General features: G+C 42.0%; 1 protein-coding gene across 1 annotated transcript; it reads left to right on the forward strand.

The window, feature by feature from the left end:
- On the forward strand, positions 1 to 25703 carry LOC135873808 (solute carrier family 40 member 1-like). Its single transcript, XM_065398423.1, has 9 exons — positions 1 to 149; positions 5318 to 5381; positions 9688 to 9847; positions 10587 to 10702; positions 11621 to 11747; positions 12723 to 12970; positions 13718 to 13744; positions 19636 to 20287; positions 25279 to 25703. Exons 1-9 carry the CDS (start codon positions 1 to 3, stop codon positions 25572 to 25574), a joined length of 1839 nt encoding a protein of 612 aa, XP_065254495.1. The 3' UTR covers positions 25575 to 25703.
- The last annotated feature ends 75 nt before the right edge of the window (positions 25704 to 25778 follow it).

Genomic DNA, 25778 nt, shown 5'->3' on the forward strand with positions numbered 1-25778 from the left:
ATGGTCTCGGAAATCATGCCATCGACCCATGATGAAAGAGCTCATCTGAATGAGTGGAAGGACACCCTATCCCAGTACAGGAAAGCTGCCAGTAAACGTGAGGCCATGAGGGACGAACGTGAGGAGAGGAAGGACGCTCAAGATGAGAGGTGGCGGGATGCAACACCGGGGCTGCACTTGCTCAGCCTGTAGTTGAACAGCTCCTGACTACTGCCCAGGCTGCCTGTGTATGGCTTCATGAGCCATGGCATTAAGGGGTAGGCTGGGTCCCCAAGGATAACTATAGTCATTTCGACATCCCCAACGGTTATTTTCTGGTCTGGGAAGTAAATCCCTTGCTGCAGCCGTTTAAACAGAGTAGTGTTCCTGAAGACGCGAGCGTCATGAACCCTTCCCGGCCATCTCACATTGATGTTGGTGAAACGTCCCTTGTGATCCACCAGTGCTTGCAGCACCATTGAAAAGTACCCCTTGCGGTTTATGTACTGACTGCCCTGGTGCTCCGGTGCCAAGATAGGGATATGGGTTCCATCTATCGCCCCACCACAGTTAGGGAATCTCATTGCAGCAAAGCCATCCACTATGACCTGCACATTTCCCAGAGTCACTACCTTTGGTAGCAACAGTTCAGTGATTGCTTTGGCTACTTGCATCACAGCAGCCCCCATAGTAGATTTGCCCACTCCAAATTGATTCCCGACTGACCGGTAGCTGTCTGGCGTTGCAAGCTTCCACTGGGCTATCACCACTCGCTTCTCAACTGTGAGGGCTGCTCAAATCTTGGTATTCTGGCTCTTCAGGGCAGGGGAAAGCAAGTCACAAAGTTCCATGAAAGTGCCCTTACTCATGCGAAAGTTTCACAGCCACTGTCCCACACCTGCAACACTATGTGGTCCCACCAGTCTGTGCTTGTTTCCCGGGCCCAGAATCGGCATTCCACGGCTATAACCTGCCCCATTAACAGCATGATCTCCAAAGCACTGGGGCTCGCGGTTTGAGAGAATTCTGTGTCCGTATCCATGTCCTCATCACTCTCGTCGCCGCGCTGCAGCCTCAGCCTCCTCCTCGCCTGGTTTTTCAGGTTCTGGTTCAGCATAAACTGCATGATAATGCACGAGGTGTTTACAATGTTCATGACTGCTGTCTTGAGCTGAGCGGGCTCCATGCTTGCCGTGGTATGGCATCTGCACAGTTCACCCAGGAAAAAAGGCATGAAACGGTTATCTGCCGTTGCTTTCACGGAGGGAGGGGTGAGGCTGTACCCAGAACCACCAGCGACAATGTTTTTTGCCCCATCAGGCATTGGGATCTCAACCCAGAATTCCAATGGGCAGGATGACTACCCACAGTGCAACGCTCCGAAAGTCTACGCTAGCCTTGGTACATGGACACACACTGCCGAATTAATGTGCTTAGTGTGGCTGCATGCACTCGACTTTATACAATCAGTTGCCAAAAATCGAATTCTATAAATTCGGAGTAATCCTGTAGTGTAGACATACCCTGGATTTGGTTCCTGTGGCTTCCTCCAGTAAGACTAAGCTGCCCAAATGTTCCAGGATGTTAGGCTCCATTCTGGCTCAAGATCCTTCTGTTAAAGCCATCAAGGCTTCGAAAACACTGTTGGTGGAAAAAGGCTGTCTCCCTGCCAAGGGTCCTAGAACCACATCATTGGTTCTCCGTCAGTTCTGGGGAAGAAGGCAAAGGAGGGCAGACAGCTACCATTTGCAGAGCCAGATCCCTTATGTCAGACTTATAGGATCCGTCTGACTCTGTCATGGCCTATGTGGTTCCAACTCTGAAACCCAAGTCAGTTCTGGGTTCAACTTTGAAGACTGGAGCTGTGGAGCTGAATATTTCTCTGGATCTGATACTTCCCAGGTCTGTGGGACTGGCTCAGTCCTCTGCTCCTGTACTGGGACCATCCTTGGATCCAAGAGGACTTTTACACTAGTGGTTGATATGAGTCTGAACATTCCTTGGAGCTGAGTGAGAGGCAGATGGTGCTGAGGAAGAGACTGGCATTGTGGGTTCTGAGGTCTGCATCTTCACCTGAAGAGGGGAGAAGAGCAGAGGAGATTGTCTTTCTCAAGATCCATCTATGCTTCCTAAGACTCCTACAGCAGTGGTTCTCAAACTTTTGTACTGGTGACCCCTTTTACATAGCAAGCCTCTGAGTGCGGACCCCCCCCCATATAAATTAAAAACACTTTTTTATATATTTAACACCATTATAAATGTTGGATGCAAAGCGGGATTTGGGGTGCAGGCTGACAGTTTGCGAACCCCCATATAATAACCTCGCGACCCCCTGAGGGGTCCTCACCCCCAGTTTGAGAACCCCTATCCTACAGGGTCCCCTATCAGATCTTTCTGATCTTTTATCTCTCTTCACCATCCAGTACCATTGTTGTCTCCGGTGTGGTCCATAGCCGTTCTGAGGTCAGATCATCATTTAGAGAAGGATAAAGGGAGAGTTAAGAGACCTGATTCATCCTGGTTCATGCCTCTTCGCCCTGGGTTCCCTCACTCCTTTGCTCCTCCTTCTATGAGTATGTTTCCAGATCCTAGCTATTGGAGAGACTGGCTGTCCTGGTCTCCATGACCCTAATGGGTTCCACCACAAAAATTTTTTGAATCATCCTCATGGATGGAGAGGAGATGTTTTATCTGATAAGGATATGATGGCTCAGCAATCCTCGGTTCTTCTTTGAGTAGTGTCCCTGTGGGTGCTACCCTTTAGGTGGCGGTGCATCACATAAATTTAGTGGAGATTTATGGTAGCAGTGTCCATCTGGGTCACTCATGTGCAGTAGGCATCTTGCAATGCCGTTGGTGCCACATGTAGCGTACGCACGACCCAAGCCCTCCAGTTCCCTCTCAACCATCCTCGGCTGAAGACGGAGTGAAGGGGCACTGTTAGCAATTCTCCCTAAAACTGTTAAGAAATAGCTTTTAGATAAATATTTAGATAAGTTGTTACAGAGATAGTTATAGTTAGTGTTAGTAAAAAAACCAAACAAACAAAAAAACAACCCTAAGATGAAACAACCTGATCCGTCCTCTGTTTTCCTTGAACACCAGGCCTCAGAGCTGATGTGAGGTTGGAGAGTCATTGACCAATCAGTGAGGACTCATCCCTTCCTTTATCTGGAGACAGGCTAGCCTGATTCAACAACAAATAGTCGTATTACATCAGACTTATGGACCCTAGAAGTTATGGAGAAGGACTATGCTATTCAGTTTGAAAAACTACCCCCTTTCAAATTCCCCCTGCCTTTCCTTTTCAGGGAACCTTCACATGACTACTTTTGGAAGTACAGAAGTTACTCCAAATACGAATTGTCAAGAGGGTACCCAAACATCAGTGTGGTCAGGGCTTTTATTCAAAACACTTGGACTTTGTAGCAGGGAAAGCCTTTCTCCCAGAGGACAGGTTTCTAAAAGTAGAGCAAGCTGTTTTTTTAAATTTGAACCTGTCAAATCTGGAAAGTGATGTTTTTTGTAAAGTTGCTAGTGAAATAATTGTAAGCACACATGAAGCCATAGAAAGGAACAAGGATATAAGGCTGTCTTTGAACGCTGAACCATGTACCTTTCTGAAATGCGATAGGTCTATCTCAGGTAAGCAAAAGAAAAATACTAAAAGGTGTGTGAACTGTGTCCAGCTTCAGGAGGTTTTCAGAAAGGCAAGCTGTCATTAGCTGGGTTGGAATTCAGCCAGGAGACTGGGGATAATAACCCTGTGCTTAGGAAGGGCACGATGAAAATGTTAATTAACACAAGTGGACAAGATCTCTTTTTTAATCTCATCTGAACAGTGGCACCTTCACCAGCACAATGGCACCTCGCACCAGGCTGGGTGTTGGTCCAGTTCTGGGTCAAAGGACAGAATACCACTGACCGACTCACAAATTTCACTTCTCATAGCACTGAGGGTACATCTACATTGTAGCTGGGATTGAGCCTCCCAGCCTGGTGGACAGCACACTAGCTCCGCTCAAGCTAGCATGCTAGAAATAAGTGTGGACGCTGCTGCTTAGGTGTCAGTTCAGGCTCTTAGGCCCACCTGACACCCCCTGGGTCTGAGCTCAGGTGGCTAGTACACGATCCACACTGCTATTTTTAGCATGCTGTCTACCTGGGCTGGGAGACTTGTTCCCAACTGCAATGTAGAGGTATACTTAGGTGGTGCTTGGAGGCCTTCCCCTATCAGTGTCAGAGCCAGGATTAGAATGCAAGAGCAGGAGGGGAGAAGTGGAGAAAAAAGAAAATCCAATAACTTAAACAAAACCCTATAAAATTGTGAGTTTGTGAGGTGCCTAAAACGTGTTGGGTGTTTATATTCAGTTAGATTAATAATAATATATACCCACCTTATTTTTGCATTTCATTTAATTGATTGATTAAACCAATTTGAAAATTCCCCACTGGTATTTTAATTACAATTACTCCTAATGAACTATTAAAACATTTTAAAATACAAGGTTTTACTTCTGATGGATCTCCAAAGCTGGCACCTCATCTGCTGAGCCAGCAGCCAACTGTGGTTTCATTAGGACCTTTATTTTTAAACGAAGGGGGATGAGTCATTCGAACCCTGGGAGTCAGGACTCCTGGGTTGTATTCCTAGCTCTGTAGCTGATTCACTTACCTTTGAAAAATTATATGCTTTAGTCAAACACAAGTTATTGGGCTCAATACAGGAATAACGGGAAGAAATTCTATAGCCTGTTATGCAGGAGGCCAGACTAGATGATCTAATGGTCCTTTCTGGCCTTAAAATCTATGAAACTGTGAAGTTGCTTAATCCCTCTGGGTCTCATTCTACCTATCTGTAAAATGGATCTAGTAATGCTTCCTTTTGCATGGAGGTATTGTGAGGCTTAGTTCATGTATTTCAGACATATGGATTAGTGCTATGGGGAGGGATTGCAAAAACAGTCTTCTCACTAACTCCTCACACCAGTGCAAGGACCAGTAGGCTGCTTGTGCCCTACCCTACAGAGCAGCCAGGCAGAGGTTGCAAGAGCCTAAAGTACTCTCATTACGTATGCTTCATTCCTGAGGACAGATGAGATGGAATGTCTCTTCATCTCTTCTGTGTTTGTCAAGAGGTAGGTCTTGTCTTGGCACCTGTCTCTCATCTGTTTGGGCTTTTTTGATGTCTGTGTGTTTTTATGTCCAAACAGCTACATTATAAGTGGTTCAGTTCTCTAGTGTCCTACCTAAAAGTTCAACCAAATTGTTAAAATCAAGTTATCGTGAACCTGCTTAAACCCCTCCTTTAAAGTGGTTCTGCGAACATTGTTCTTAGCCCCATGAAGACAGGGACGTTGTCTCCCTCTTCCAAGCAGAACTACATTGCTGTGAATTCTGATGTAAGTACTTAGTCTCCTCTCTGCCTTTGACTGTCACATCGCATTCGCTTTCCCTGGCGCTTTGGCCAAACCTAATGGAATTCCTTAGCATTATTGGAAGCCCCTGTCTGTCTTGCTGTACTGCAGGGTCTCTCAACCTTTCCTGACTACTGTACCCTTTTCAGAAGTCTGATTTGTATTGCGTACCCCCAAGTTTCACCTCACTTAAAAACTACTTGTTTACAAAATCAAACTTAAAAATACAGAAGTGTCACAGCACACTAGTACTGAAAAATTGCTTACTTTCTCATTTTTACCATATAATTATAAAATAAATCAATTGAAATATAAATATTGTACTTACATTTCAGTGTATAGTATATAGAGCAGTATAAACAAGCCATTGTCTGTATGAAATTTTAGTTTGTGCTGACTTCGCTAGTGCTTTTTATGTAGCCTGTTGTAAAACTAGAGGAGTTGATGTACCCCCTGGAAGACCTCTGCATACCCCTGGTTGAGAATCACTGCTGTCCTGTGAGTGAGCCCTTCTACAGCCACTGCACTCCCCAATAATACAGATGCATCCTGCTTTTAGACATCTTCATTTTGCCTGCTTCCGCTTTTGGGTGCCCAACCTGAGGCATGTGAGTCCAATCACCAGAGTTGTTGAAGTTAGTGAGAGCTGCAGGTGCTCACCACCTCTGAAAATCAGGCCCTGAGTGTCTCAAGTTAGACCCACAAAAATGAATGGTCAGTTATGAAAATCCTCTGCAACTAACTACTAAGGAAATTCCACAAACATCTCCCAAAATGACAGTGCAGTTTGACAACTGCCAGTGAATTCCCAGAATCCTACGAAAGTCATCTAATATTTTTTTCAGTTTTTTGGTAAATATTTTGTAAAGAACATCCCATAAGATTGATAAACAGCAGTCTAAGCATAGGGATTCAAGTGAAAGTGATGTACAAGCCTGCAGCAAACCATCAAATCTCTCTGCTTATGTGATCAGATAAAAATGGAAGTCACATAATGCTTTGAATTCAATACATGAAATTGTATTCTAAATTATTACTGCAATTAAAACACTTAAATGATACTCCTCTTACAGCCAAAAGCATCTTCTCTAAAAGGACAACACATAGCCAGTATTGCAATGTTTACAACAGCATGTATTCTCTCCTGAGGCTTCACTGGAAAATACAGCACATGGGGACGAGAGTACATGATCATAGCTCCATTGAAGTCAAGCCCCCTAATCTCTGCACTGTTCTGACATATAAATCAAAATGAAATGCTCGGGGCAAATAAACCAGTCAGCATCTGTGTTAGCTAGGCTTTACCTTTCTGCCATTTTCCATGCCAGACATGAGATGCAGTGCACTCCCAGGATTAGCCTTTTCCCAGTGGACTAATTTACATAGCACCGAATGACCCCTAGAAAAGCACATTGTACTAGCTTGTCACATGTGACAGAAACTGCTGGCTTTTCTTTTGACAACAAACATGAAACATTTGCACCTCCAGCATTTTTCACACAATGCTGTACATGTTAACAAGTGTACGTGTAAGTTTCATAAACTGAGCTCTTCCTTTTTTTTTTAAATTCATCTTTCCATAGAGTTGTACAGCAAGTGACTGAATCAACTAAACAATAAAGCTAGAGCACATGAAAATTTTGGTCCTGCTGTTCATGCATGGTAAGTAAAATAAATGTATAATTGACTAAGGGAGTTGTTGGTTGCAACTGATTTCTACAGCATGTTAGCTGGTTAATAGAAGTGAAAATACCTAACTTTTTGAATGCTCATGGATTATATAAATGAAATGATAGTTTTCCCTTCATATTTAATTTGCATTAATTATAGTAACTATAATGCTATGGGAGAATGGAAAGATTTTTTTTAAATGTATGCTAATGTAGAAATGTTTAATTGTCACCTACTGCAGGGCTGAAAAGAAGTCTGGCTCATTTAGTATAAACATAGACTATCGCCTATTTGTGGTAAGTTAGAACAGTTAATTACAGTGTGCAGATATTTATTTAGTCATATATAATTTGCACTTAGATGAAGGGTATTTAGGGAATTTATTAGTACATGTCCATTTGTTGATAATCTGGCTATAGTTAAAAGCAAAAAGTTCACATATATAATTTAAAGAATTACTTGTTTAAAGGCATAACATACTCTTCATTCAGACAATTGGAGGATCTGATTTCTATTGAAATTAGACCTGGTGGTGTCCCACACTACATGCCAGTGTAGTTGCACTTTGCATATATTTTCAATGTGTGTAACCTTTATTTGCAGTAAGAAAGAATGGTGGAAGACTCAGAAGGCCTAAAAAACTCTGGAAGTCAGAGAATATGGACAGAAACACCCATCAGGAGAGAGAACAGATTTATTGGTAAGTCTCCCAAAGAGATGAAAATGACTGTTGCCAGGTGTAATTCTGCTGAACATTATCAGCTTGTCATATCATTTTAGCTAGCCCTGTTTCTGAACTGAAGTAATCTTTCTGCCACTTTAAATTAATCAGCACTCTATGCAATTTTGTCTGTCCACTGAACACTGCAGAAATGTGCAAGACAGATACTTTTCTCAGGTATTTGTTCTTTATTCAGCAATATGAAATGACTGCTTGATTTAAATGCTGCTTAGCAACTGAATCTGTCTTCCACATGTGGCCTTCCACTGTTTTCATACACATGACTATTCTGCCTCTCATGATGCAGTTTGAGGTCAGAAGGATGATGTGTGGGGTACAGATGTGACAACTAAATGTGAAAATGAAGTCAGAGTTCCAGGCATAAGAAGACAGTCACCCCCTCTAACTACAGACACTGATGGAGAATATGGCAGCACTTTTTAGAGATTGAGCTTTATACAGAGTGGAGCTGATATGGAGGATTAAAACACATAAATAGGCCATAGGGAAGACATACTAGACTGAATCGCTAAGGGCCTGATACTCCATTGCCTTGCACCTCATGTGGGCATTTCTACTTGTGGAAATTGGGTATAAAACACTAACAAATCAGAATGATAACATTATATCCCCATCTGGCACCAATGACTGCACAACAGGCCACACAATGGAGAATCAGGCACTACATTGTTAGCCAGACTAAAGGTAAGGGATACAATTCCTCAGACTGATCAATTTGATAGTCAATTAGAATAAAAGCTGCACAATGATACCTAATATTTCCTTGAAAATAAGTATAAAAGAGTTCATTTTTTTAAAATGGCTTCTGAGTTTGGTCCTTTAGTTGCTTGTGGTTACAAAATTCCAGACATCGTGAACTGCAGGAGAAAATACAGAATTTAAACAACCATCTGTCCCTGCAAATCAGGTAACTAGAAGAGGTGTCTAAATGCCAACACTTGCTCCAGCATTAATTGAGAGTGCAATATTGTGGGTGCAAATTAGAAGCTTGGCATAGCCTACTTTTAAATGAGGCTCTATGATGTTAAATGTTTGAGAATTACCAATTAATCCCATGGGTTTACAGCCAAAAGCATCTTCTCTGAAAACACAACACATGTGTAATTTATTTTATTGAGATTAACTGGCTATGTGCAAAAGCCCCTATGGTGAAAAGAACATCATTTTCCATTTTAACTGATTTGGGCCAACATGACCTCATTTAGTCACCTCTCTGCTTTGCTCTATCACTGGAGAGATCTTTTGGTTATCCCTGTTAATGTTCTGATGTGGTGTTTTGTGCAACAGTGTTCCCACTTGTGAGAACTGAGAGGGGTTATTCTGGTTTCCATCATGGGATACCTTGGATGAAATCCTGGCCACAGTGAAGTCAATAAGAGTTTTGCCTTTGACTTCCATGAGGGCAGAATTTCATCCCTTTTGTCTGTGAATGTGTATAGTGAGACTGTACCTTCCTTTGGGTGAGGTACACTTTTTTACTTGGCTATACAGCACCAGCCACATCAATCTCACACAGATGCACATGCACATGTGTACATACAAAATTTACTTTCAAGTTTATTTTATTTCTATGTATGTGTTTCAGATGCAGTGCTGAGCTACCTCATGGGTCCAAGATTTCTGGTTTATGCAAGCTGTGCACTTTCTATATGGGTAAGATAAACTCAGATAAAATTATTGCATTGTAAATGATCAAGGGAAACCTGGTTTTGGAAGCACTGTAGTATATCTGGAAACAGATATTTAGAAATGGATCAAATTTAAATCTTCAGTATTCAGACTGCCCCATTTTCTGTAGTTTCATTTATTTACTCCATGGTATTGCTTTATTTTGTGAGGCTAAAATAAAAATAAAGTTTTGTCTCTTCTGTTTTTCAGGGAGATCGAATGTGGCACTTTGCCATGTCTGTATTCCTGATAGAATTGTATGGACATAATCTCCTTCTAACAGCTGTTTTTGGGTTAGTGGTGGCTGGCTCAGTACTTGTGTTTGGGGCCTTAATTGGAGATTGGATTGATAGAAAACCAAGAAACAAAGGTAATTGTCTGTGTTGATTTTTTTTCAGAGTAGCAGCCGTGTTAGTCTGTATCCGCAAAAAGAACAGGAGTACTTGTGGCTCCTTAGAGACTAACAAATTTATTTGAGCATAAGTTTTCGTGGGCTACAGCCCACTTCTTCGGCCCACGAAAGCTTATGCTCAAATAAATTTGTTAGTCTCTAAGGTGCCACAAGTACTCCTGTGTTGATTTTGATATTCCTAACTAGGAGATACAAACTCCTGAATATAATTACTATCCATGTGATTCAATAATGCTTATACTGTTATCTTCTTCAGAGTGCTTTAAAAATATTAATCATTTCTCGCACCGCTTTTATGAAGGAGGGAAGCATTATATCATCCTAATTGAACAGAGAAACTGAGAAAGAGAGATTAAGGGTAAAATAGTGCCTAAGTGATGTAGGAGCCTAAAGCCAATGCGACTTCCCCAAGGCCACAGAAGATGAGCTGGGAGTAGGAGTTCCTCGCTGAATTTGCATAATGTTAAATAATGTTCCTTATAATTAGCTCTGGTCAGAAAATAGAATTTCTGTTCTATAGTGAGAATGAGGTGTCATTCTTTGTTTTTCATACAAAGCTGAGAAATTTCTGATTAGAAAAGTCTGTTCAGGTGGCTGCTGGGTTTTGTCAGATTGTTTGTATTAAGTGACAGAATTTGTGAGATTCCTTTAAAATTGAGCAGATATGTATCACATCAAGAGCTGTTTCATTCTGCAGTTGCTCATGCATCGCTGTTCATTCAGAACTCCTCTGTCACTGCCTGCTGCGTAGTACTGATGTTGGTGTTCTCTTACAAAGCCGAGATTGAGCAAATGTGGCACGGCTGGTTTACTGTAAGTGTCTATTAACCTGTTTCTTTCACAGATAAATTATACTTTGAATATTTCAGTCTTGGGTTCTTTATGTAGGTTAATAATGCATGTAAAGTATTTGCTTTAATCTTGGAGATTGACTGTGGGCCAGACTCTCCTCTGTGCTGTGGCTGCTGTACACAGCACCACCAGCAAAGCAGAAAGCCGGTATAGTCAGCCACAGGATATCCTCACAGAGTGGATCCCATGATGGGTAAGAGCCAATGAAGCAGCTCTTCCTCTCCCTCCATATTCCCATCCCCCTCCTGCACCCTGGGCTGTGAGTGTAAGGCGTGGAGCTGGTGTTTCCTTGTATCCTGGTGAGCCCCAGCTGTTGTATTGGCCTTTTGGAGCTGTTGGCAGCCAGGGCAAGTTAAAGCAGCCCTCAGGGGGACCAGCCTGCCCCAGGAGTTGGGGGGCTTAAAGCCGCCATTGCACCTGCTCCCACCCTTTAACACTCTGTATTTCTTGGCTGCAGCTGAGGATCTAGGCCTTGGTGTATTGAGCCTCTTTAACATGTTTCCCTCTAGTGTTCACCTTTGATTTGAGGCAAAGCCTATACAGTCGCCTCTTGATATAATGGCAGAAGATTATCAGGTTTAGGGGCAAATTCTGCTTTCATTTACCCCTCTTTAAATCTAAAGCGACTCCACTGAAGGCAACGGGGTCACCCTGGCTTTCAGGAGGTTTAACTGAGAACAGAATCTGGCTCATAGCGTTAACGGAAAAGAAGCTGTTGCTGCTCAAATTAGCAAAAATGTACTCACTCCAGTGGCAAATTTAACCGGTCTCTGAAAGCGTCCATCTTTATTGAGACTTTGTGTAATGTTCCAGCCAGCAATAGCTGAGTAACCTTGATTCTTGGATTCCAACCTCCGGTTTTTATTCACTTCCAACAAGGTATTCTGTTATGCAGTGGTAATCATCTTAGCCGATCTGGCAAACCTGGCAAGCACAGCGCTGACGATAACCATTCAGAAAGACTGGATTGTGGTCATCACAGGTGATAACAGAGGCCAACTGGCTGGTGAGCTAGATATAGTCTATGTTCATTTACATAGGAGCCAAAGCTATATTTTATTTAATAGAAGAAACATAGTTACATATTTATTTAGAAACAAATTTCTAATCTCATTCCTTAATAAGAGTCTAAAAAGATTAAATAGAGCTGTGTTCAAAGCTATATCTCTCAGGGGAAAGCCTTGTAACGTATAGGTGACAAAGATTTCAGTTTTTCACCAATTTCTGGTTGATCAGATAAAAAATAGGACTGTGCTTATTAGTAATGAGCTTTTATTAACAAGTAAAAGTAACAAAGTTATTTCAGGTGAAGCAACTACTGAGATTTGACAACATCTTTTTAGACAGGAGCCTACATGGCACAATAGGTTGGTTACACTTGTCTTCTGCTTTGGGAGACCTGATTCAAACCCTGGCACAAATCATAAGTGAAAGGACATATCGAAGTCTCTGTGTACCTCACACCACCACCACATACTGCAATTTGGCTCTCTTGGAAGTCTCTCTCTGGTAGCATCACAGGTCTAGGTTAGGAAGGGTTCTTGTAAATCAAGATTAAAGTGCACTGCCAAAGCTAAGCAAGGAAGCATACATGTCTCTCCATGCTCTCCCAGACTCAAACCACTGTTATTAGTCCCTGGCTTTCATGAGCACATCTTTATCTGTCCTCCCTCCCACCCAATCACTTTATTTTTCATTTGGTCTTCTGTAAAATATCTTGCTCCTTTTGAATAACTTAAGTGATAATTTATTATTAATATTATTAGTTGTATCACAGTAGCACTTAGAGGCCCTGAGTGAAATTCGGACTCCATAGGATGAGATGCTGTATAAGCATATAGTATGAGACAGTCCCTGCCTATAGAGCTTTTAGTGTTATTAGGCAAACAAAGGGTGGAAGAATTATCACGTCAGTACTGATGCATGCGTGTGTATGTATATATGTAGAGTGAAATGCATTCTGTTTTTACACCATGTCTAGGAATGAATGCAGCTATAAGAAGAATGGATCAAGTCATAAATATCTTCGCTCCTCTGTCTGTGGGGCAGGTTATGACCTGGGCCTCTAATGTCATTGGCTGTGGATTTATTCTTGGATGGAACTTGATCTCTCTTCTGGTAGAATTTATATTCCTATCCAGGGTGTATCAACTAGTGCCTCCTTTGGCTGTAAAATCTCAACAGAATGCAGGAGAATATGTTATAGAAAGACAAGTGGAACTTACAAATGTGCCAGGTAAGTAGTATTCAATAGGAGAACAGCCTCCCACCAACATTTAAAAAATGTATTATTATGAAATACAGGCTTACATCCAAAATGTTGAATTACACATCAAATAATTAGAGTACTAGAGGGTATCCAACGAGTCATTCCACAGGAACTGCATGAAGATAATAAAATTACTATCAAAAGAAAAGAGAAAAGCCAAGTAGCAAATATGTGGGGGTCAATTCTCCAAATCCTTGTACTAGGGTGATTTATATACACAACTCGCAATGGCGTTAAGGGGAGTTATTGGTGGAAATCTTTCATGTGGGTGTGAGAATAGCAGAGCCTCCATTGTTTAATACCTGGCCAGGCAGATTTAAAGACTGTTTAATGAATCCATCTGTCTGCATTATGTACTCCTTGGTATAGAGCACTATCCTGCAGCACGTCACTGAACCACGATATCTGATACTCATTTAGAATGATGGTTGTCATAGCAATTCAAGATGCTAAAAGAAAAGAAGTCAGTGAAGAATGGTTTAATGCATGTAATCCCTAATATTCAGTTTATTTTTGCTACTCTCTTTAAAAGAGTATTGTATCCCCAGTGACCATCTTCCTGTTTTAGTGGTTCTCCACGGGGTCAATTCCTGCCTCATTGCACATGGCCATCTCCTACTAATGACAATGGAAATTATGCATTAGTACTGTTGCCCATTTTTGACCTGAACCACTCATCAAAGTTTGGGGCCCTTCAGATGTTCTAGTTGGAGGGAGAAATTGGTGATAGTCAGGTATGCAGTTTTGTTTATATGCAAAGTCCTGTGTCTCTTAACACAGGAGGAATCAAGTAACAAAAGGATCAGTTTCTTAACTTACAGAGTTCAAGTCGCTTTAGCCAACATCCAACCCCAAAGCACTCTCTCTAGCTTCTTCCAGGGTCACACTGTGCTTACAGCGTCCTGCTTGGCTTTTCTTGCCTTTCTTCCTCTGCCTCTCTCTGTTCTTGTCTGCCATATCAATAATTTCAATAGCAGTGTTTTTTCTCACACACTCATACACACATACCCAAAACAATACTCAGCCCAAAAGCTCCTCAGCAGGTTCACACACACCTTTTGTTTTCGGTGGGGCTTATGTTTACAGTGATGTTAATTGAAGAGTGAGTTCACACCTATCAACCTCAGTGGGGTTTTAACCCAACCCATAACAAGGTTTCACCAAACTCATGCCAGGAGACTAGATCACTTATGACAACAAGACAACTCCTCTGACATTGACCTTACTCCCTGGAGCCAGAGGTGAAAGTACGCCTGTACGGCATACTGGCAAGAGCCAGTACACTGTGCCGGACCAGACCGGCTGGTGATTTAAAGGGCCCAGGGCTCCCTGCAGCGGCCGGAGCCCCGGGCTCTTTAAATCACCTCCTGAGCCCCGCTGCCAGAGCCCTGGGGTAGCGGCGGTAGGGCTCCGGCGATGATTTAAAGGGCCCGAGGCTCTGGCCGCTGCGGGGAACCCCGGGCCCTTTAAATCACCATGGGAGCCCTGCTGCCACAGTGGGGCTCGGGCAGTGCTTTAAAAGGCCAGGGGCTCCACTGCTGCGGGGAGCCCCGGGCCCTTTAAATCCCCGCCACTGCCCCGGGACTACGGCAGCGGGGCTCGGGCGGGGATTTAAAGGGCCCGGGGCTCCAGCCCCTGCAGGGAGCCCCGGACCCTTTAAAGCGCCACCCAAGCCCTGCTGCCGGAGCCCTGGGGTAACGGTGGCAGGGCTCCCATGGTGATTTAAAGGGACTGGAGCTCCACTGTGGTAGCAGTGGAAGCCCCGGGCCCTTTAAATCGCCCCTGAGCCCCGGGGCTCCCAGCCGCCTCTGCAGCTGGGAGCTCCGCGGGTGATTTAAAGGTCCCAGAGCTCCCAGCTGCAGTCAGAGCCCCGGGGCCTTTAAATCTTGATTTAAATTTAAAGGCCTCCTCCGGTTGAGGCCATGCTTCTTCCGATTGAGGCCACGCCCCCTGCTCAGGACTCCAGAGTACAGGTAAGTCCTTTAAGTTACTTTCACCCCTGCCTGGAGCTCAGCCTTACTAATGCTAATCAGCAGATGCAGTATCAATGGGGGTGAGTCTGTACTAGCAGCTAGCGTTGGGACATAATACTTCTTGATGCTTTTAGACATTTTAAGAAAAAAGGCAGTAAAATCACAAATTAGGTCAACCTATGTTAGGTCCACACTACCCTCCTTCTGTCGGTGGTGTGTGTCCTCACCAGTAGCGCTTCCACTGACTGAAGAGGGGCATTGTGGGGGGCTGAGAGCCAGGGATCAGCTCCAAGCAGTTCCCCACTAGGAGCCCAGCTGCCCCACTGAGCTTCTCACCTCCCTATTCCCAGACGGGAGTGGGGGGAAGCCACCTGGGCTTTCTCGCCTCTGGGAGGGAGATCTGTACCTAGAGTCCAGTGGGCTGCATTGTTCCCAATGGGGAGCTGGGACCACAGGGCAGCAGGGCTCTCAGTAGGGAGCCTGGGCTGTAGCCCAAGCTGGGAGCCTAGGTGACAGCCAGCTTGGAGCAAAGACCCAGCAGCAGCCCAGCTGGGGAGCCAGCTTTCTCATCAATTTCACAACTCCAGCCATGAAATTGACAAGACAGCCAACAGCTGATGTAAGTAACCTGCAGGAGTTGTTATGTTATTATGTCAGTGCAGTAGGGCACTTATGTCAGTGGGAGCAAGTCTGTAGTGTGTACACTGACATAGGCTAACATAAGCTGCCTTGTGTAAACCAAGCCTTACAAAATTGGTGCAGTGATTAGCTGAAATCTGTTATACTAACCTCCACTCCCCAAGCTCTTGTATGTGATATTCAGGCTAACACGTTGTTCTCACTGAGGAAAAGTATCCTGTGCAATTGTTCACTCCCTACCATTTAGGACATTCTTTATCCGTTATTGATGAAGAATTTTTTTTAAATACCAAGCAAACCACCTGCAGATAGACATCCTGTGAGATTCTGCTACAGATGTGCCTGTTCAGCCTGGTCTACCTTTTAGATCAAGATGGCTACATAGCTCAAGGCTGTGAAAAATTTCGTACCCTGACTGCAGAAGTTAGATCTATCTACTAGATGTGGCTAGGCTGACAGAATAATTCTTCCATTGACCTAGCTATCTCCTCCATAGGCACTGAGTTTCTAGCCCAGGCCCAACCCTTTCTCCCAGGCCCTACCCCCCGCCTCTTCCTGCCCCGGCTCTGCCCCCTCTTCCTGCCCTCTTCCGCCCCCTCCCCCAAATGCTCCTGGCCCTCGCTCCTCCCCCCGCCTTCCCTCAGTGCCTCCTGCATGCCGCAGAACAGCTGATCACAGCGGGCGGCAGGCGCTGGGGAGAGGGGCAATCGCTGATTGGTGGGGCTGCCGGTGGGGAGGAGGCGCTGGGGGGGAGGGGCAGGCGGTGATAGAGGGGCTGCCAGTGGGTGCTAAGCACCCTTTTTTTCCCCCCAGGGGTCAGTGACCGCCTCTTGGAAAGGTGGATTAACTACCTTGACAGAAAAACCCTTTCTGGCAATATCGGAAGTGTCTACATTACAGTGCCATAGCTGTACTGCTGTAGCCACTGTAGTGTAGACATACCCTCTGTTGACTATACTAATGAGAACATACTAGCCATCCACAAGTGTTTTTCCGTAAGGACAGACATCTCTATGTGTGGGGTGGATGGCAGGAATAGCAGAGGGGGAGGTGAATGGGATGCAGGAGTGGGGGTTGAATAGGAGCAGAGGGGCAGGTGAACAGGAGTCAGAGGGATGGGCAGTTAGATAGGAACAGAGGGTGATGGGGGAGGAGCCAGGGAAGGGGTGGGGAGACTGGATAGGAGTAGGAGGAGAGGGGACAGGAAAGCTGAGGGAGTGGGGCAAGGGGTTGGAGGAGCAGAGACACACAGACACAGCCTAGGGTCACAGTGGTAGAAGGGTCTACCCATTAGAATACGCTCCCCTACAAAACCTGGAATTGAATCCAGGAGTCCTGAGTCGCTACATTATTCTGTTTTCAGCAAGTAGCTGTGAAACCCATTGGCAAAGTGTGTGTCTCATTCCCCACTCTGCCTGTTTCACACAGAGGATAACAGCCTACTACAGCTACTAGTTATTCTATTAGCTCAAGTGGTAGAGGTCTATGCAGTGAGTCTAACTGTTCAAAGCATGCTGCTGATCCAAGCTGCGGGGGAGGGGAGGAGGGTGTCAGTATGCTTCCACATGATAGAATTTCAGTGTTTTCACTTTTTACTTAGGTTCCGGACATTACATTAAAAAAGAAACTATATTAACCGTATGCTAAGGTTGTATAGTTGAGCACACATTAGGAAATGCCAGAATTAAAGTTACCTGGGCAATCTTAATTTGACCGTCTTGTGTGTATGCATTATGATACAGTCTTTAGTGACATGATCACATACTAATTTTTCCCATGGGGACCCCTGCCTCATTCAATGTATTGGACTGATGCTGTGCTGGGGAAGAATCAGGGCTGTGTATCCCTCCCTACCTCTGCCACAGACTTCCTATGCATGCTGGACAAATTACCTAAACCAAAATGTTCACAGGTGACCACTAACTGTGTATTCCTAATTTTCTGGATGCCCAACACCTGAGACCAGGTTTGCAGAAGTGTTCAGCATTCACAGCTACAACTGGAGTCAATTGAATCTATGCTTTGAGTATGTTAGAGTGACAGAAAATGCGAAGTACTCTGAAAAATTGTGACCTAGTTGTTTCAAGTTGGATACCCAAAAATAGTGGATACTCTAGACAATTTTGGCCTTGATCTCATTGTGTCTCAGTTCCCCATCAGTAAAATAAGGATAATAATACCTCCTAATCTCACAGGGTTGTTGTGAAGATAAATGAATTAATGTTTGTGGAGCACTCAGATACTATGGTGAGCACAGTCCAGAAACATCCATAAGGAAATTAATAATTTTGTATTCAGTGCAGCATTTGGATGGTGTGTGTTAAATAAGTCCTTGGACCACACATTGAATGAGAAGGATAAAAAGAAATATTGAATAAACACCCATTTACTGAACAAGGTGCTGGATCTTGTGGAAAAAATAATATGTGATCATGTAATTAAAGACTGTATCATGATGCATATGCACTAGGGGATTGAATTAAGGTTGCACTGAAAGTATTAATTCTGGCATTTCCTAACTTTTGAGTGCTTGAGTGCCATCCTTAATACTCTTTTAATGTAGTTATTTTTGTATGACATATAAGATATATATTTATGCACTGAAATATGAGCCCCACAATGACATTTTTTTACAATCATTTTTCTCACACACAGGGTAATTAACACTTAGCACTTACATTTTCAAAGTACTCTACAAACATTAATAGTAATTAAACTAACTTACTCTTGATGGATGATATGATCACTTAGATGGAATTAGCTGGAGGTAATTGAAACTGACTATAAATATGAGAATAATTTACATTTTCTGAAAACTGTCATTCTTTCATAGAAAAAAGTATCATGTGCCTTTTAAAAATGAAATACCTTTGATGGGGCAAGTAAAACTGCATATATATTACAGTCGCAGTTATAGTGCTCTACACCTTCAACGTTCTTTGTAAGAACTAAATGTCAAATCCTTACAAAAGCCCTAAAAGTTTGAAAATAGTATTATCTCACTTCTATAAATGGGAAATCTGAGAGAGACGTAAGTAATTTACCCACAGACTCAGTATTAGCACCAAAATTATAACTCAAGAGTTTCTGGGTCCTAGTCTTCTCCTCAGATCAGTAGACCATAGTCATCACATTTAGCTCCAATAACAGAGCTTAAAAACAATCTTAAGGAACTTAAACTTCTAAATATCTTCCAAAATATGCACAATGAAGTTAACCATGATACATCTGAGATGTATCTAATTTACATTTAAATCTTTATTTTGTAGTTCTATTGAAACACCATTCTTTTTTTCTAAGCTTGCAATATAGATGAGGATGAACTGGATATTGGGTTTCCAGACAATGTTTTTTGTGTGTGTGTGCAATAAATCCCATACTGGATCTGGTGCCATTTTGAATGTCTGAACCAAAAGAGTAGAAACAGAGCCAGAAACCTTTACTTAAGTTCCCCTTTAAGTTCATTAGTTCTGATTTAAACTTGATTTGTCTGACCTTACTTTAGCTTTAGTGTGTGTGTGTGTGTGTGTGTGTGTGTGTGTGTGGCGGCAAACAGCCAAACTAGTATGAGATGTTTTGTTCCTCTTTAAAATATTTTGGCTTAACCAATATATAGACAGTGTCAATGGCTTTCTTTCATAATGTAGCTACTGACACAGTAGAGAGACTTGTGATTCAATTTGTCACGTCACTCTCTGGACAAGATGTAAGGCTATGCCTTGCACCCGAAAAGGTCAAATGAAGTAATTCAGGGCCAATTAATAACAGGTCCACTTTCAACTCCCTTTATTTGATGCTTTCAAATGCCTTTAATCTTTGCCTTCTAGCAGCTGCTTTGAACAGATCAGTCGGGGTCCACTCTTCCCAAGAAAGCAGGAATTCTTATTGCAGCTTACTGCACAGTGAAGCAGTTGCCACCAGAACCATTAAAACCTTCTGACTGGTATTTTACAGGGGATCTTCCCATTTGCTCAGCTGTTGTTGAATTCATCAACAAACCTGGGATTCCAGAGGCACCGACAGAGCAGAAATCCAGTCCTGAAATGCAACGCAAGTCAGTCACAAAACTGCCTCTTTGCTTCAGAAAAATGCACAGGATGCTGTGTACGTGCAGAGATGGCTGGAAAGCATATTACAGGCAGTCTGTCTTTTTAGCAGGCTTGGGTTTAGCCTTCTTGTACACCACAGTGCTTGGCTTTGACTGTATCACTACAGGGTACGCCTACACGCAGGGGATCAGTGGCTCTCTTCTCAGCATACTCATGGCTCTTTCTGCCTTCTCAGGACTAATGGGCACAATTTTGTTTACTAAGCTAAGGAAGCATTATGGCTTGGCTGTCACAGGAGTCGTATCCAGCCTCCTCCATGTAAGCTGTTTAATGCTGTGTGTGTTTTCAGTCTTTGCCCCCGGCAGTCCTTTTGACTTGGGTATTTTCTCTCTTCTCACAAGTAAGAACTCTTCCTTAAACCACGAGACACTGCAAAAGAACCAGCTGCATATTTACCCATTCCAAAGAAACATCAACCAACCCATACTGCCAGATCGTTCTTCAATTCATTGGACTAATAATACTGTGTTGTTGGACAGCGTGCATGGGAGTGATCACCCAGAATCCTATATTTCAATCATTCTCTTGTTCTCAGGAGTGATACTAGCCAGAATTGGTAAGTATACATGCAATTTGCCACCACATGCGGAGTCGCTTCACTTGGTAAATGATTCTATGAACAAAAAACAGATGTGATGATCTCTGATACATATGGCTCACATCATCATAGTATTGACTGTTTCACAGTCTAATATATTTATTCTCACCACACCCCTGTTAGATAGGGAAGTGCTGTTATCTCCATTCTACAGATGGTGTCAGGATTCTGGGCGAAGGTAGGCAGGACTAGTGGCAGGAGTTTGAGCCAATCTGAAGCCTAATCTCTCTAATCTAATCTTAAAAACAGAATCATTTGAGCAAATGGATGTTCCATTGGCTTAGAGCCAGTCAAAAAAATCCCTCTACATGAAAGCACAGAATGTACAACAGCAGTTGTGCCAGACTGCTGTATGCTTAAATATGTAAGTAGCAGAATTACTGATTAGTACTTAAGGTAAGAAAATTCAGATAATTTAATATGAATCTCCTCACAGGTAGCACCATTCCACAAACAAAGGTTTGTAATGGGGGGGGAGGGGGGATGTTGAGGCTTCTAAAGAGATGCCATTTGGAATGAAATCACTTTCTAGTCAGTACTTTCAGAAAGATTATCCTGTTTTTCATCAAGTTAATGAATGTATAGGTATAAACATACTTAATTTCCTCTAGGGCTGGTGGAAAGTGAGGGCCTAATTAAGGATGCTTAGCACCTTGGCATAGCAGGCACTAATTTTCAGAGCCTTGTAATTGTATTTCTGCTCCACCATTCAGAACCTTATTTTTAAATATGAATGCAAAGTAGTTGATTGTGTGGTATAGGGATTTTTGTTAAATATAGCAGCCTTGCAGGGAGCTGCCTTATAAACATGATTTTACTACTATGACATTCCAGGGAGCAATCCAGACCAGTGAGAGGTTGTACCCCTGCGCTGCAACCTATGTTGCCTCACAGTGCTTTGCTGCTGTAGCTCCCCACCTGGGCCCCTCACATACAGCCAAACAGCATGCAGGTCACAGCCTGAGTGTCTGTGTGTAGCTGCATCCTGCCAGTCACACTCCAGTCACACTCTGTTTTCCACCAACCTCGGTTATCAGTTGTAGGGTGACCCAAACACACTTGCAGTCCTGAATTTCCCCCGAAAATGTATGCTTTGCACTATCCAGCCTCTCCTGGACAGTTCAGATATTTTAGGTCCATTGCTGCTCTAAGGGAATCAATGTCCAACAGTTTGCTACTTTAAATGGAGTAACCCACACAACTCAGTTTAACACAACACTGGATTAATTTTGATTAAGAAATAAAACATATTTATTTAACTACAAGGAGATAGGTTTTAAGCGAGTTCAAGTATAAGGCATTCAAGTCAGAAATGATTACAAGATAAATAAATATAAAACGCTTTCTAGTACTAAAACTTAACAAACTAGACTTGGCTCAAGGTGAAGTCCCTTACCACATGTTTCCAGTAACATTGCTGACCAGCTTCTCAGGCCAGGATCTGCTCCCAAAGTTCAAAGGCTGTTTCTTTTGTCGTCTTAGGTGAGAGAGAGAGAGAGAGAGAGAGAGAACTTGGGGTGTTTTTGTCCCTCACTTTATAGTCCAGTCCCCTTTTCCTGCTGTGAGGATGGAGTCATGGAGTGTTGTGGTGAAAGAGGTTCCATGCTGTTGTTTGCTAAAATGTAGATGGATCTGTTACTGCCACCCTTCTTTGCCAAAGAACAGCCACTTGACAGATGATGGCCCATCAATTTTGATGACACGTGGCTAGAGGCATCAGCTTGTCCTGTCTCTTTGAGGAAACTGGTTTATCCAGACTAGTCTGGTAAACACACTTCAGATCTGATTTCAACTTATGTTTATAACTTTACATATAATGTTACTACACACATTTCATCATGATATTATTGACCAGCGAGTTATTCGTTTTCAAATGATATCACAAGGCATATTTTGTACAAAGGTTATTACAATAATGTGTGGGGTGTGAATACAGGGGTGTATTCAGTCACAACTACATTTTGTGTATTCATACTGCATCTATATTGAGATGCCTTTAAATAATCCTTCACTATCTGTTACCCAGAATTACGTGAACTGCTTGTCAATAAAAATGTAATTTTAGTTTCTCTCATGCACATGCCAATTCAGCATGTTCTTCAACTATTTTATGCAGATAGTACATGTCATTTATGCATTTGAGTCTTCATTAATAGACATCTAGCAAATATTTCTAGTCAGTTTGACTGCCTTTAGCATATCTGTGTTTTATTAAAACAATTATGTTGCATTCTCAGGATTTCCCCCTGTAATTGTTGGTAGGGCTCTCAGAGGAACAACACTGATCTACATGACAATGACATTTCATGCTACTATTATAGCATTGTTAGCTGACTTAAATTTAGCATTTTCATGGAATCCTAAGTATGCTGCAGAAATAGAAAAGATGGGGGAGAAGTAGCATCACAAAGACTATACTTCTCCTATAAATCCTATTTTAGTAAACCAAATTACAAGGCAGAGAGATGGGGGTGGGGGGGGGGGGGGAAAGAGGAATTAGGTGACTCAACTGCTCAGCATCCTAGCCTGTCACCAATGGAGGTCTAGGTTCAAATCTTTATTAATTCATAAGTGAAGAAAGGTAGTCTCATTTCAGTGCCATATTTAGTTTTCATCCACAAAACTATAATTGGTATAAACTGGCAGCCTGTTCAAGAGCAGCCCATGTTGGAATAGCAAAGCCACTGTAGGTTAGCATTTAGGTATAGCTGTGTTCTGAAGCCTATGGAGATTGTATCATGAAGAACTGTGGTTCCTACATGCATGCTCTCAGTCTATACCTGGCTGTAACCTATTGTGTTAGTGCTCACTAAAACTGATGCACTAACTTTACACACAGCAATTAAAAGGAGAGAGAAGAAAAACAAAACCAAACAAGCCTACCTTGTATTCCTGAACTAAATACCATTGGTGCAGTGGAATTCTCCAGTGAGTCTATTCATGTTTTTTTTTTTTTTTTAAAGTTTAGTGCATTTTTAAATATAAATTTGGTACATCCGCTACATATTATTCTTATTTCATGTAACAAGTCTTTTTGACTTTGTTTTGATTTTATAAAAGTCTAAACGTATTATGGAGGGATTGGTAATTACTCTATAGTTAAGGTTGAGTTGAGTTCTGAACATAAAGCAAGGATCCAACCCTGTATGGTAAATATGCATGTCCTCCCCCAAATTACAGCACTTGCTCTTTGAGTACACAATTTTCTGTAAAGTTACAAATAAATTGGGTAATTAGTTTAGGAATTAAAATTAATTGAAAAAGGGGCCTTTAAGAAATTTAGTGTCAGATCTCTTTTCATTAAAGAAAATGATTTAGTGGTCATTTTTTCCTGTTGTTCATAAATGAAAATTTCTCCTTCAAGAGAAGCTGAAGGATACAATAGTTTACTTTAGTTCAGAGACTTCCATGAAGAACTAATCTCTTTCAAAATGGCTGACATCTTCTATTGTTCTCAGTAAGACCAAAGCTACAGTTGCCCTCAGTTGGTGGCCATTTGGGGAATGGTGTAGAACTCTTGTTCTGCATGGGATTGAGTGTATCTGCCTCTTTGCAGCCTAGGAAGCCATCATCTTCCCTATGCGCAGCTGTGCCTTCAGTCCCATTGAGAACATTAGGAGAAGGTGGCCATTTTGAAAGAGGGCAATTCGTCATGACAACTATACTTTATGATGAATTACAAGGAAAAATTACCATTAATCAAAAGAAAAAAATCAAGCGCACAAGAACTCAGTGAGTTTTAAGTATATGGAATGTTTGAAGAGTCTGACAGGGCTGAGTTAAGTTGCTTTGGTTGCCCTAATTATACATTTTTATACTCTATCAAGTTTGGATTTCTTCTAAGTTTAATCTTCATTGTGAATTTTCTAAGTTTACAGTGCTTGGGAGATCATTTGAGATCATTACAACATCCCTTTAATGTAGTTTACCCTAAATTATTGATATATACTCACAACATTAACTCCATTTTAACATAGTTTTTGTCTGGGAATTATACTAAATATGAACACAGAAGTAATAGAAAAGTTACATGAAGGATGTCAAGAGTTTGACTAAACAAAGACAGAGCTGAGATGGCCCTTCCATATTTTAACTTGCAGTTTCCCCATGTAGTTCTTTTTATATCACTCAAAATGATATCTACTATCAAAACAGACTATCATAGAACCTTGCTAATCTGCACTAATAACTAATACCCCCATTACAAATTTTTAGCAAAAAAGGAAATGAGGAAATAATGCATTATGAAATGCACATTCTTATTTTAACAATTGAAATTAATTGCTTACAAAATGGTAGATTATGTATTATAAGCTTTAGTAATGTGAGGCCTTATAAAAGCACCCTCCTAGTAATCCTTTCCTAAGAAGGGAGGAGAAACTAGTTTTTGTAGGTACAGTGTAAGGTGTGTGCATTAGAGAAATTCCATGTACTACTGTATTATAATTTTACAAAAAATTCTCTTGGGTGAGTGAGTCCTTCAGATGGGATATAAGAGAACAGAATTATATAGTTAGTCTAGTGATATTACAATGGCTATTTTAAGGCCATTACACACTTAGCTTTTTCACAATTCTTCCATCACTAAAGTAGGGGTATTTAACAGGAGTCACTGGTTTATCATCTGAATACTGGTGGACATAGCCACAATATGAAGTGTGGCTCAATGGACTTCCATATGAAGGTAGCCTGCTATAACTCTCCTAATTTGAAATCACTGAATTTAAAGATCGGTTCCCAGCCCCCATTAGGGTATTTTGACCTTTCACTGCTGATAGTGGACAGCTACTTACAATCTATTTTCTACTGCAATATTCAATGTAGTTTTAAATGTTTTACATGGACGGGGCTTTCCATTCCCTTAGGAGAATATTATACAATCCAAAGGACAAATTCATGCACAATTTATAAGCACTTGGGTTTTATAATAAAGCACTGTTCTCTTGCAGGTCTTTGGTCATTTGACTTGACTGTGACCCAGCTTCTTCAGGAGAACATTCCAGAATCAGAGCGTGGGATAGTCAATGGTGTGCAGAGCTCTATGAACTACTTGATGGACCTTGTACATTTCATTATGGTTATTCTAGCTCCTCAACCGCAACAATTTGGGTTGCTGGTGATAATTTCCTTACTGTTTGTGATAACGGGGCATGTCATGTATTTTATTTATGCTAAAAAATATAAAATTAAAGAAACTGTGATACAAACAAACTCAGAGAGGAAGCCACAGAATCCCTCTGTCTGAAAGTCTCATAATCCTTTATTTTAAAATTATCCTATCATTCATGGAGTATAGGTTACTTGCATAAAAATGTTGACTAAACACACTAGCCAAAATGTTCCTCTGTTTCTATTCTTACCCCAAACACACTGCTATATCATGAGAAATAAAGAACAAAATACTAATTGGAAGACTTATTTCAAAACACTTAAAGATTGTGTTTTTTAA

This window comes from Emys orbicularis, chromosome 2, assembly GCF_028017835.1.
Source record: "Emys orbicularis isolate rEmyOrb1 chromosome 2, rEmyOrb1.hap1, whole genome shotgun sequence".
NCBI classification, from domain to species: domain Eukaryota; kingdom Metazoa; phylum Chordata; order Testudines; family Emydidae; genus Emys; species Emys orbicularis.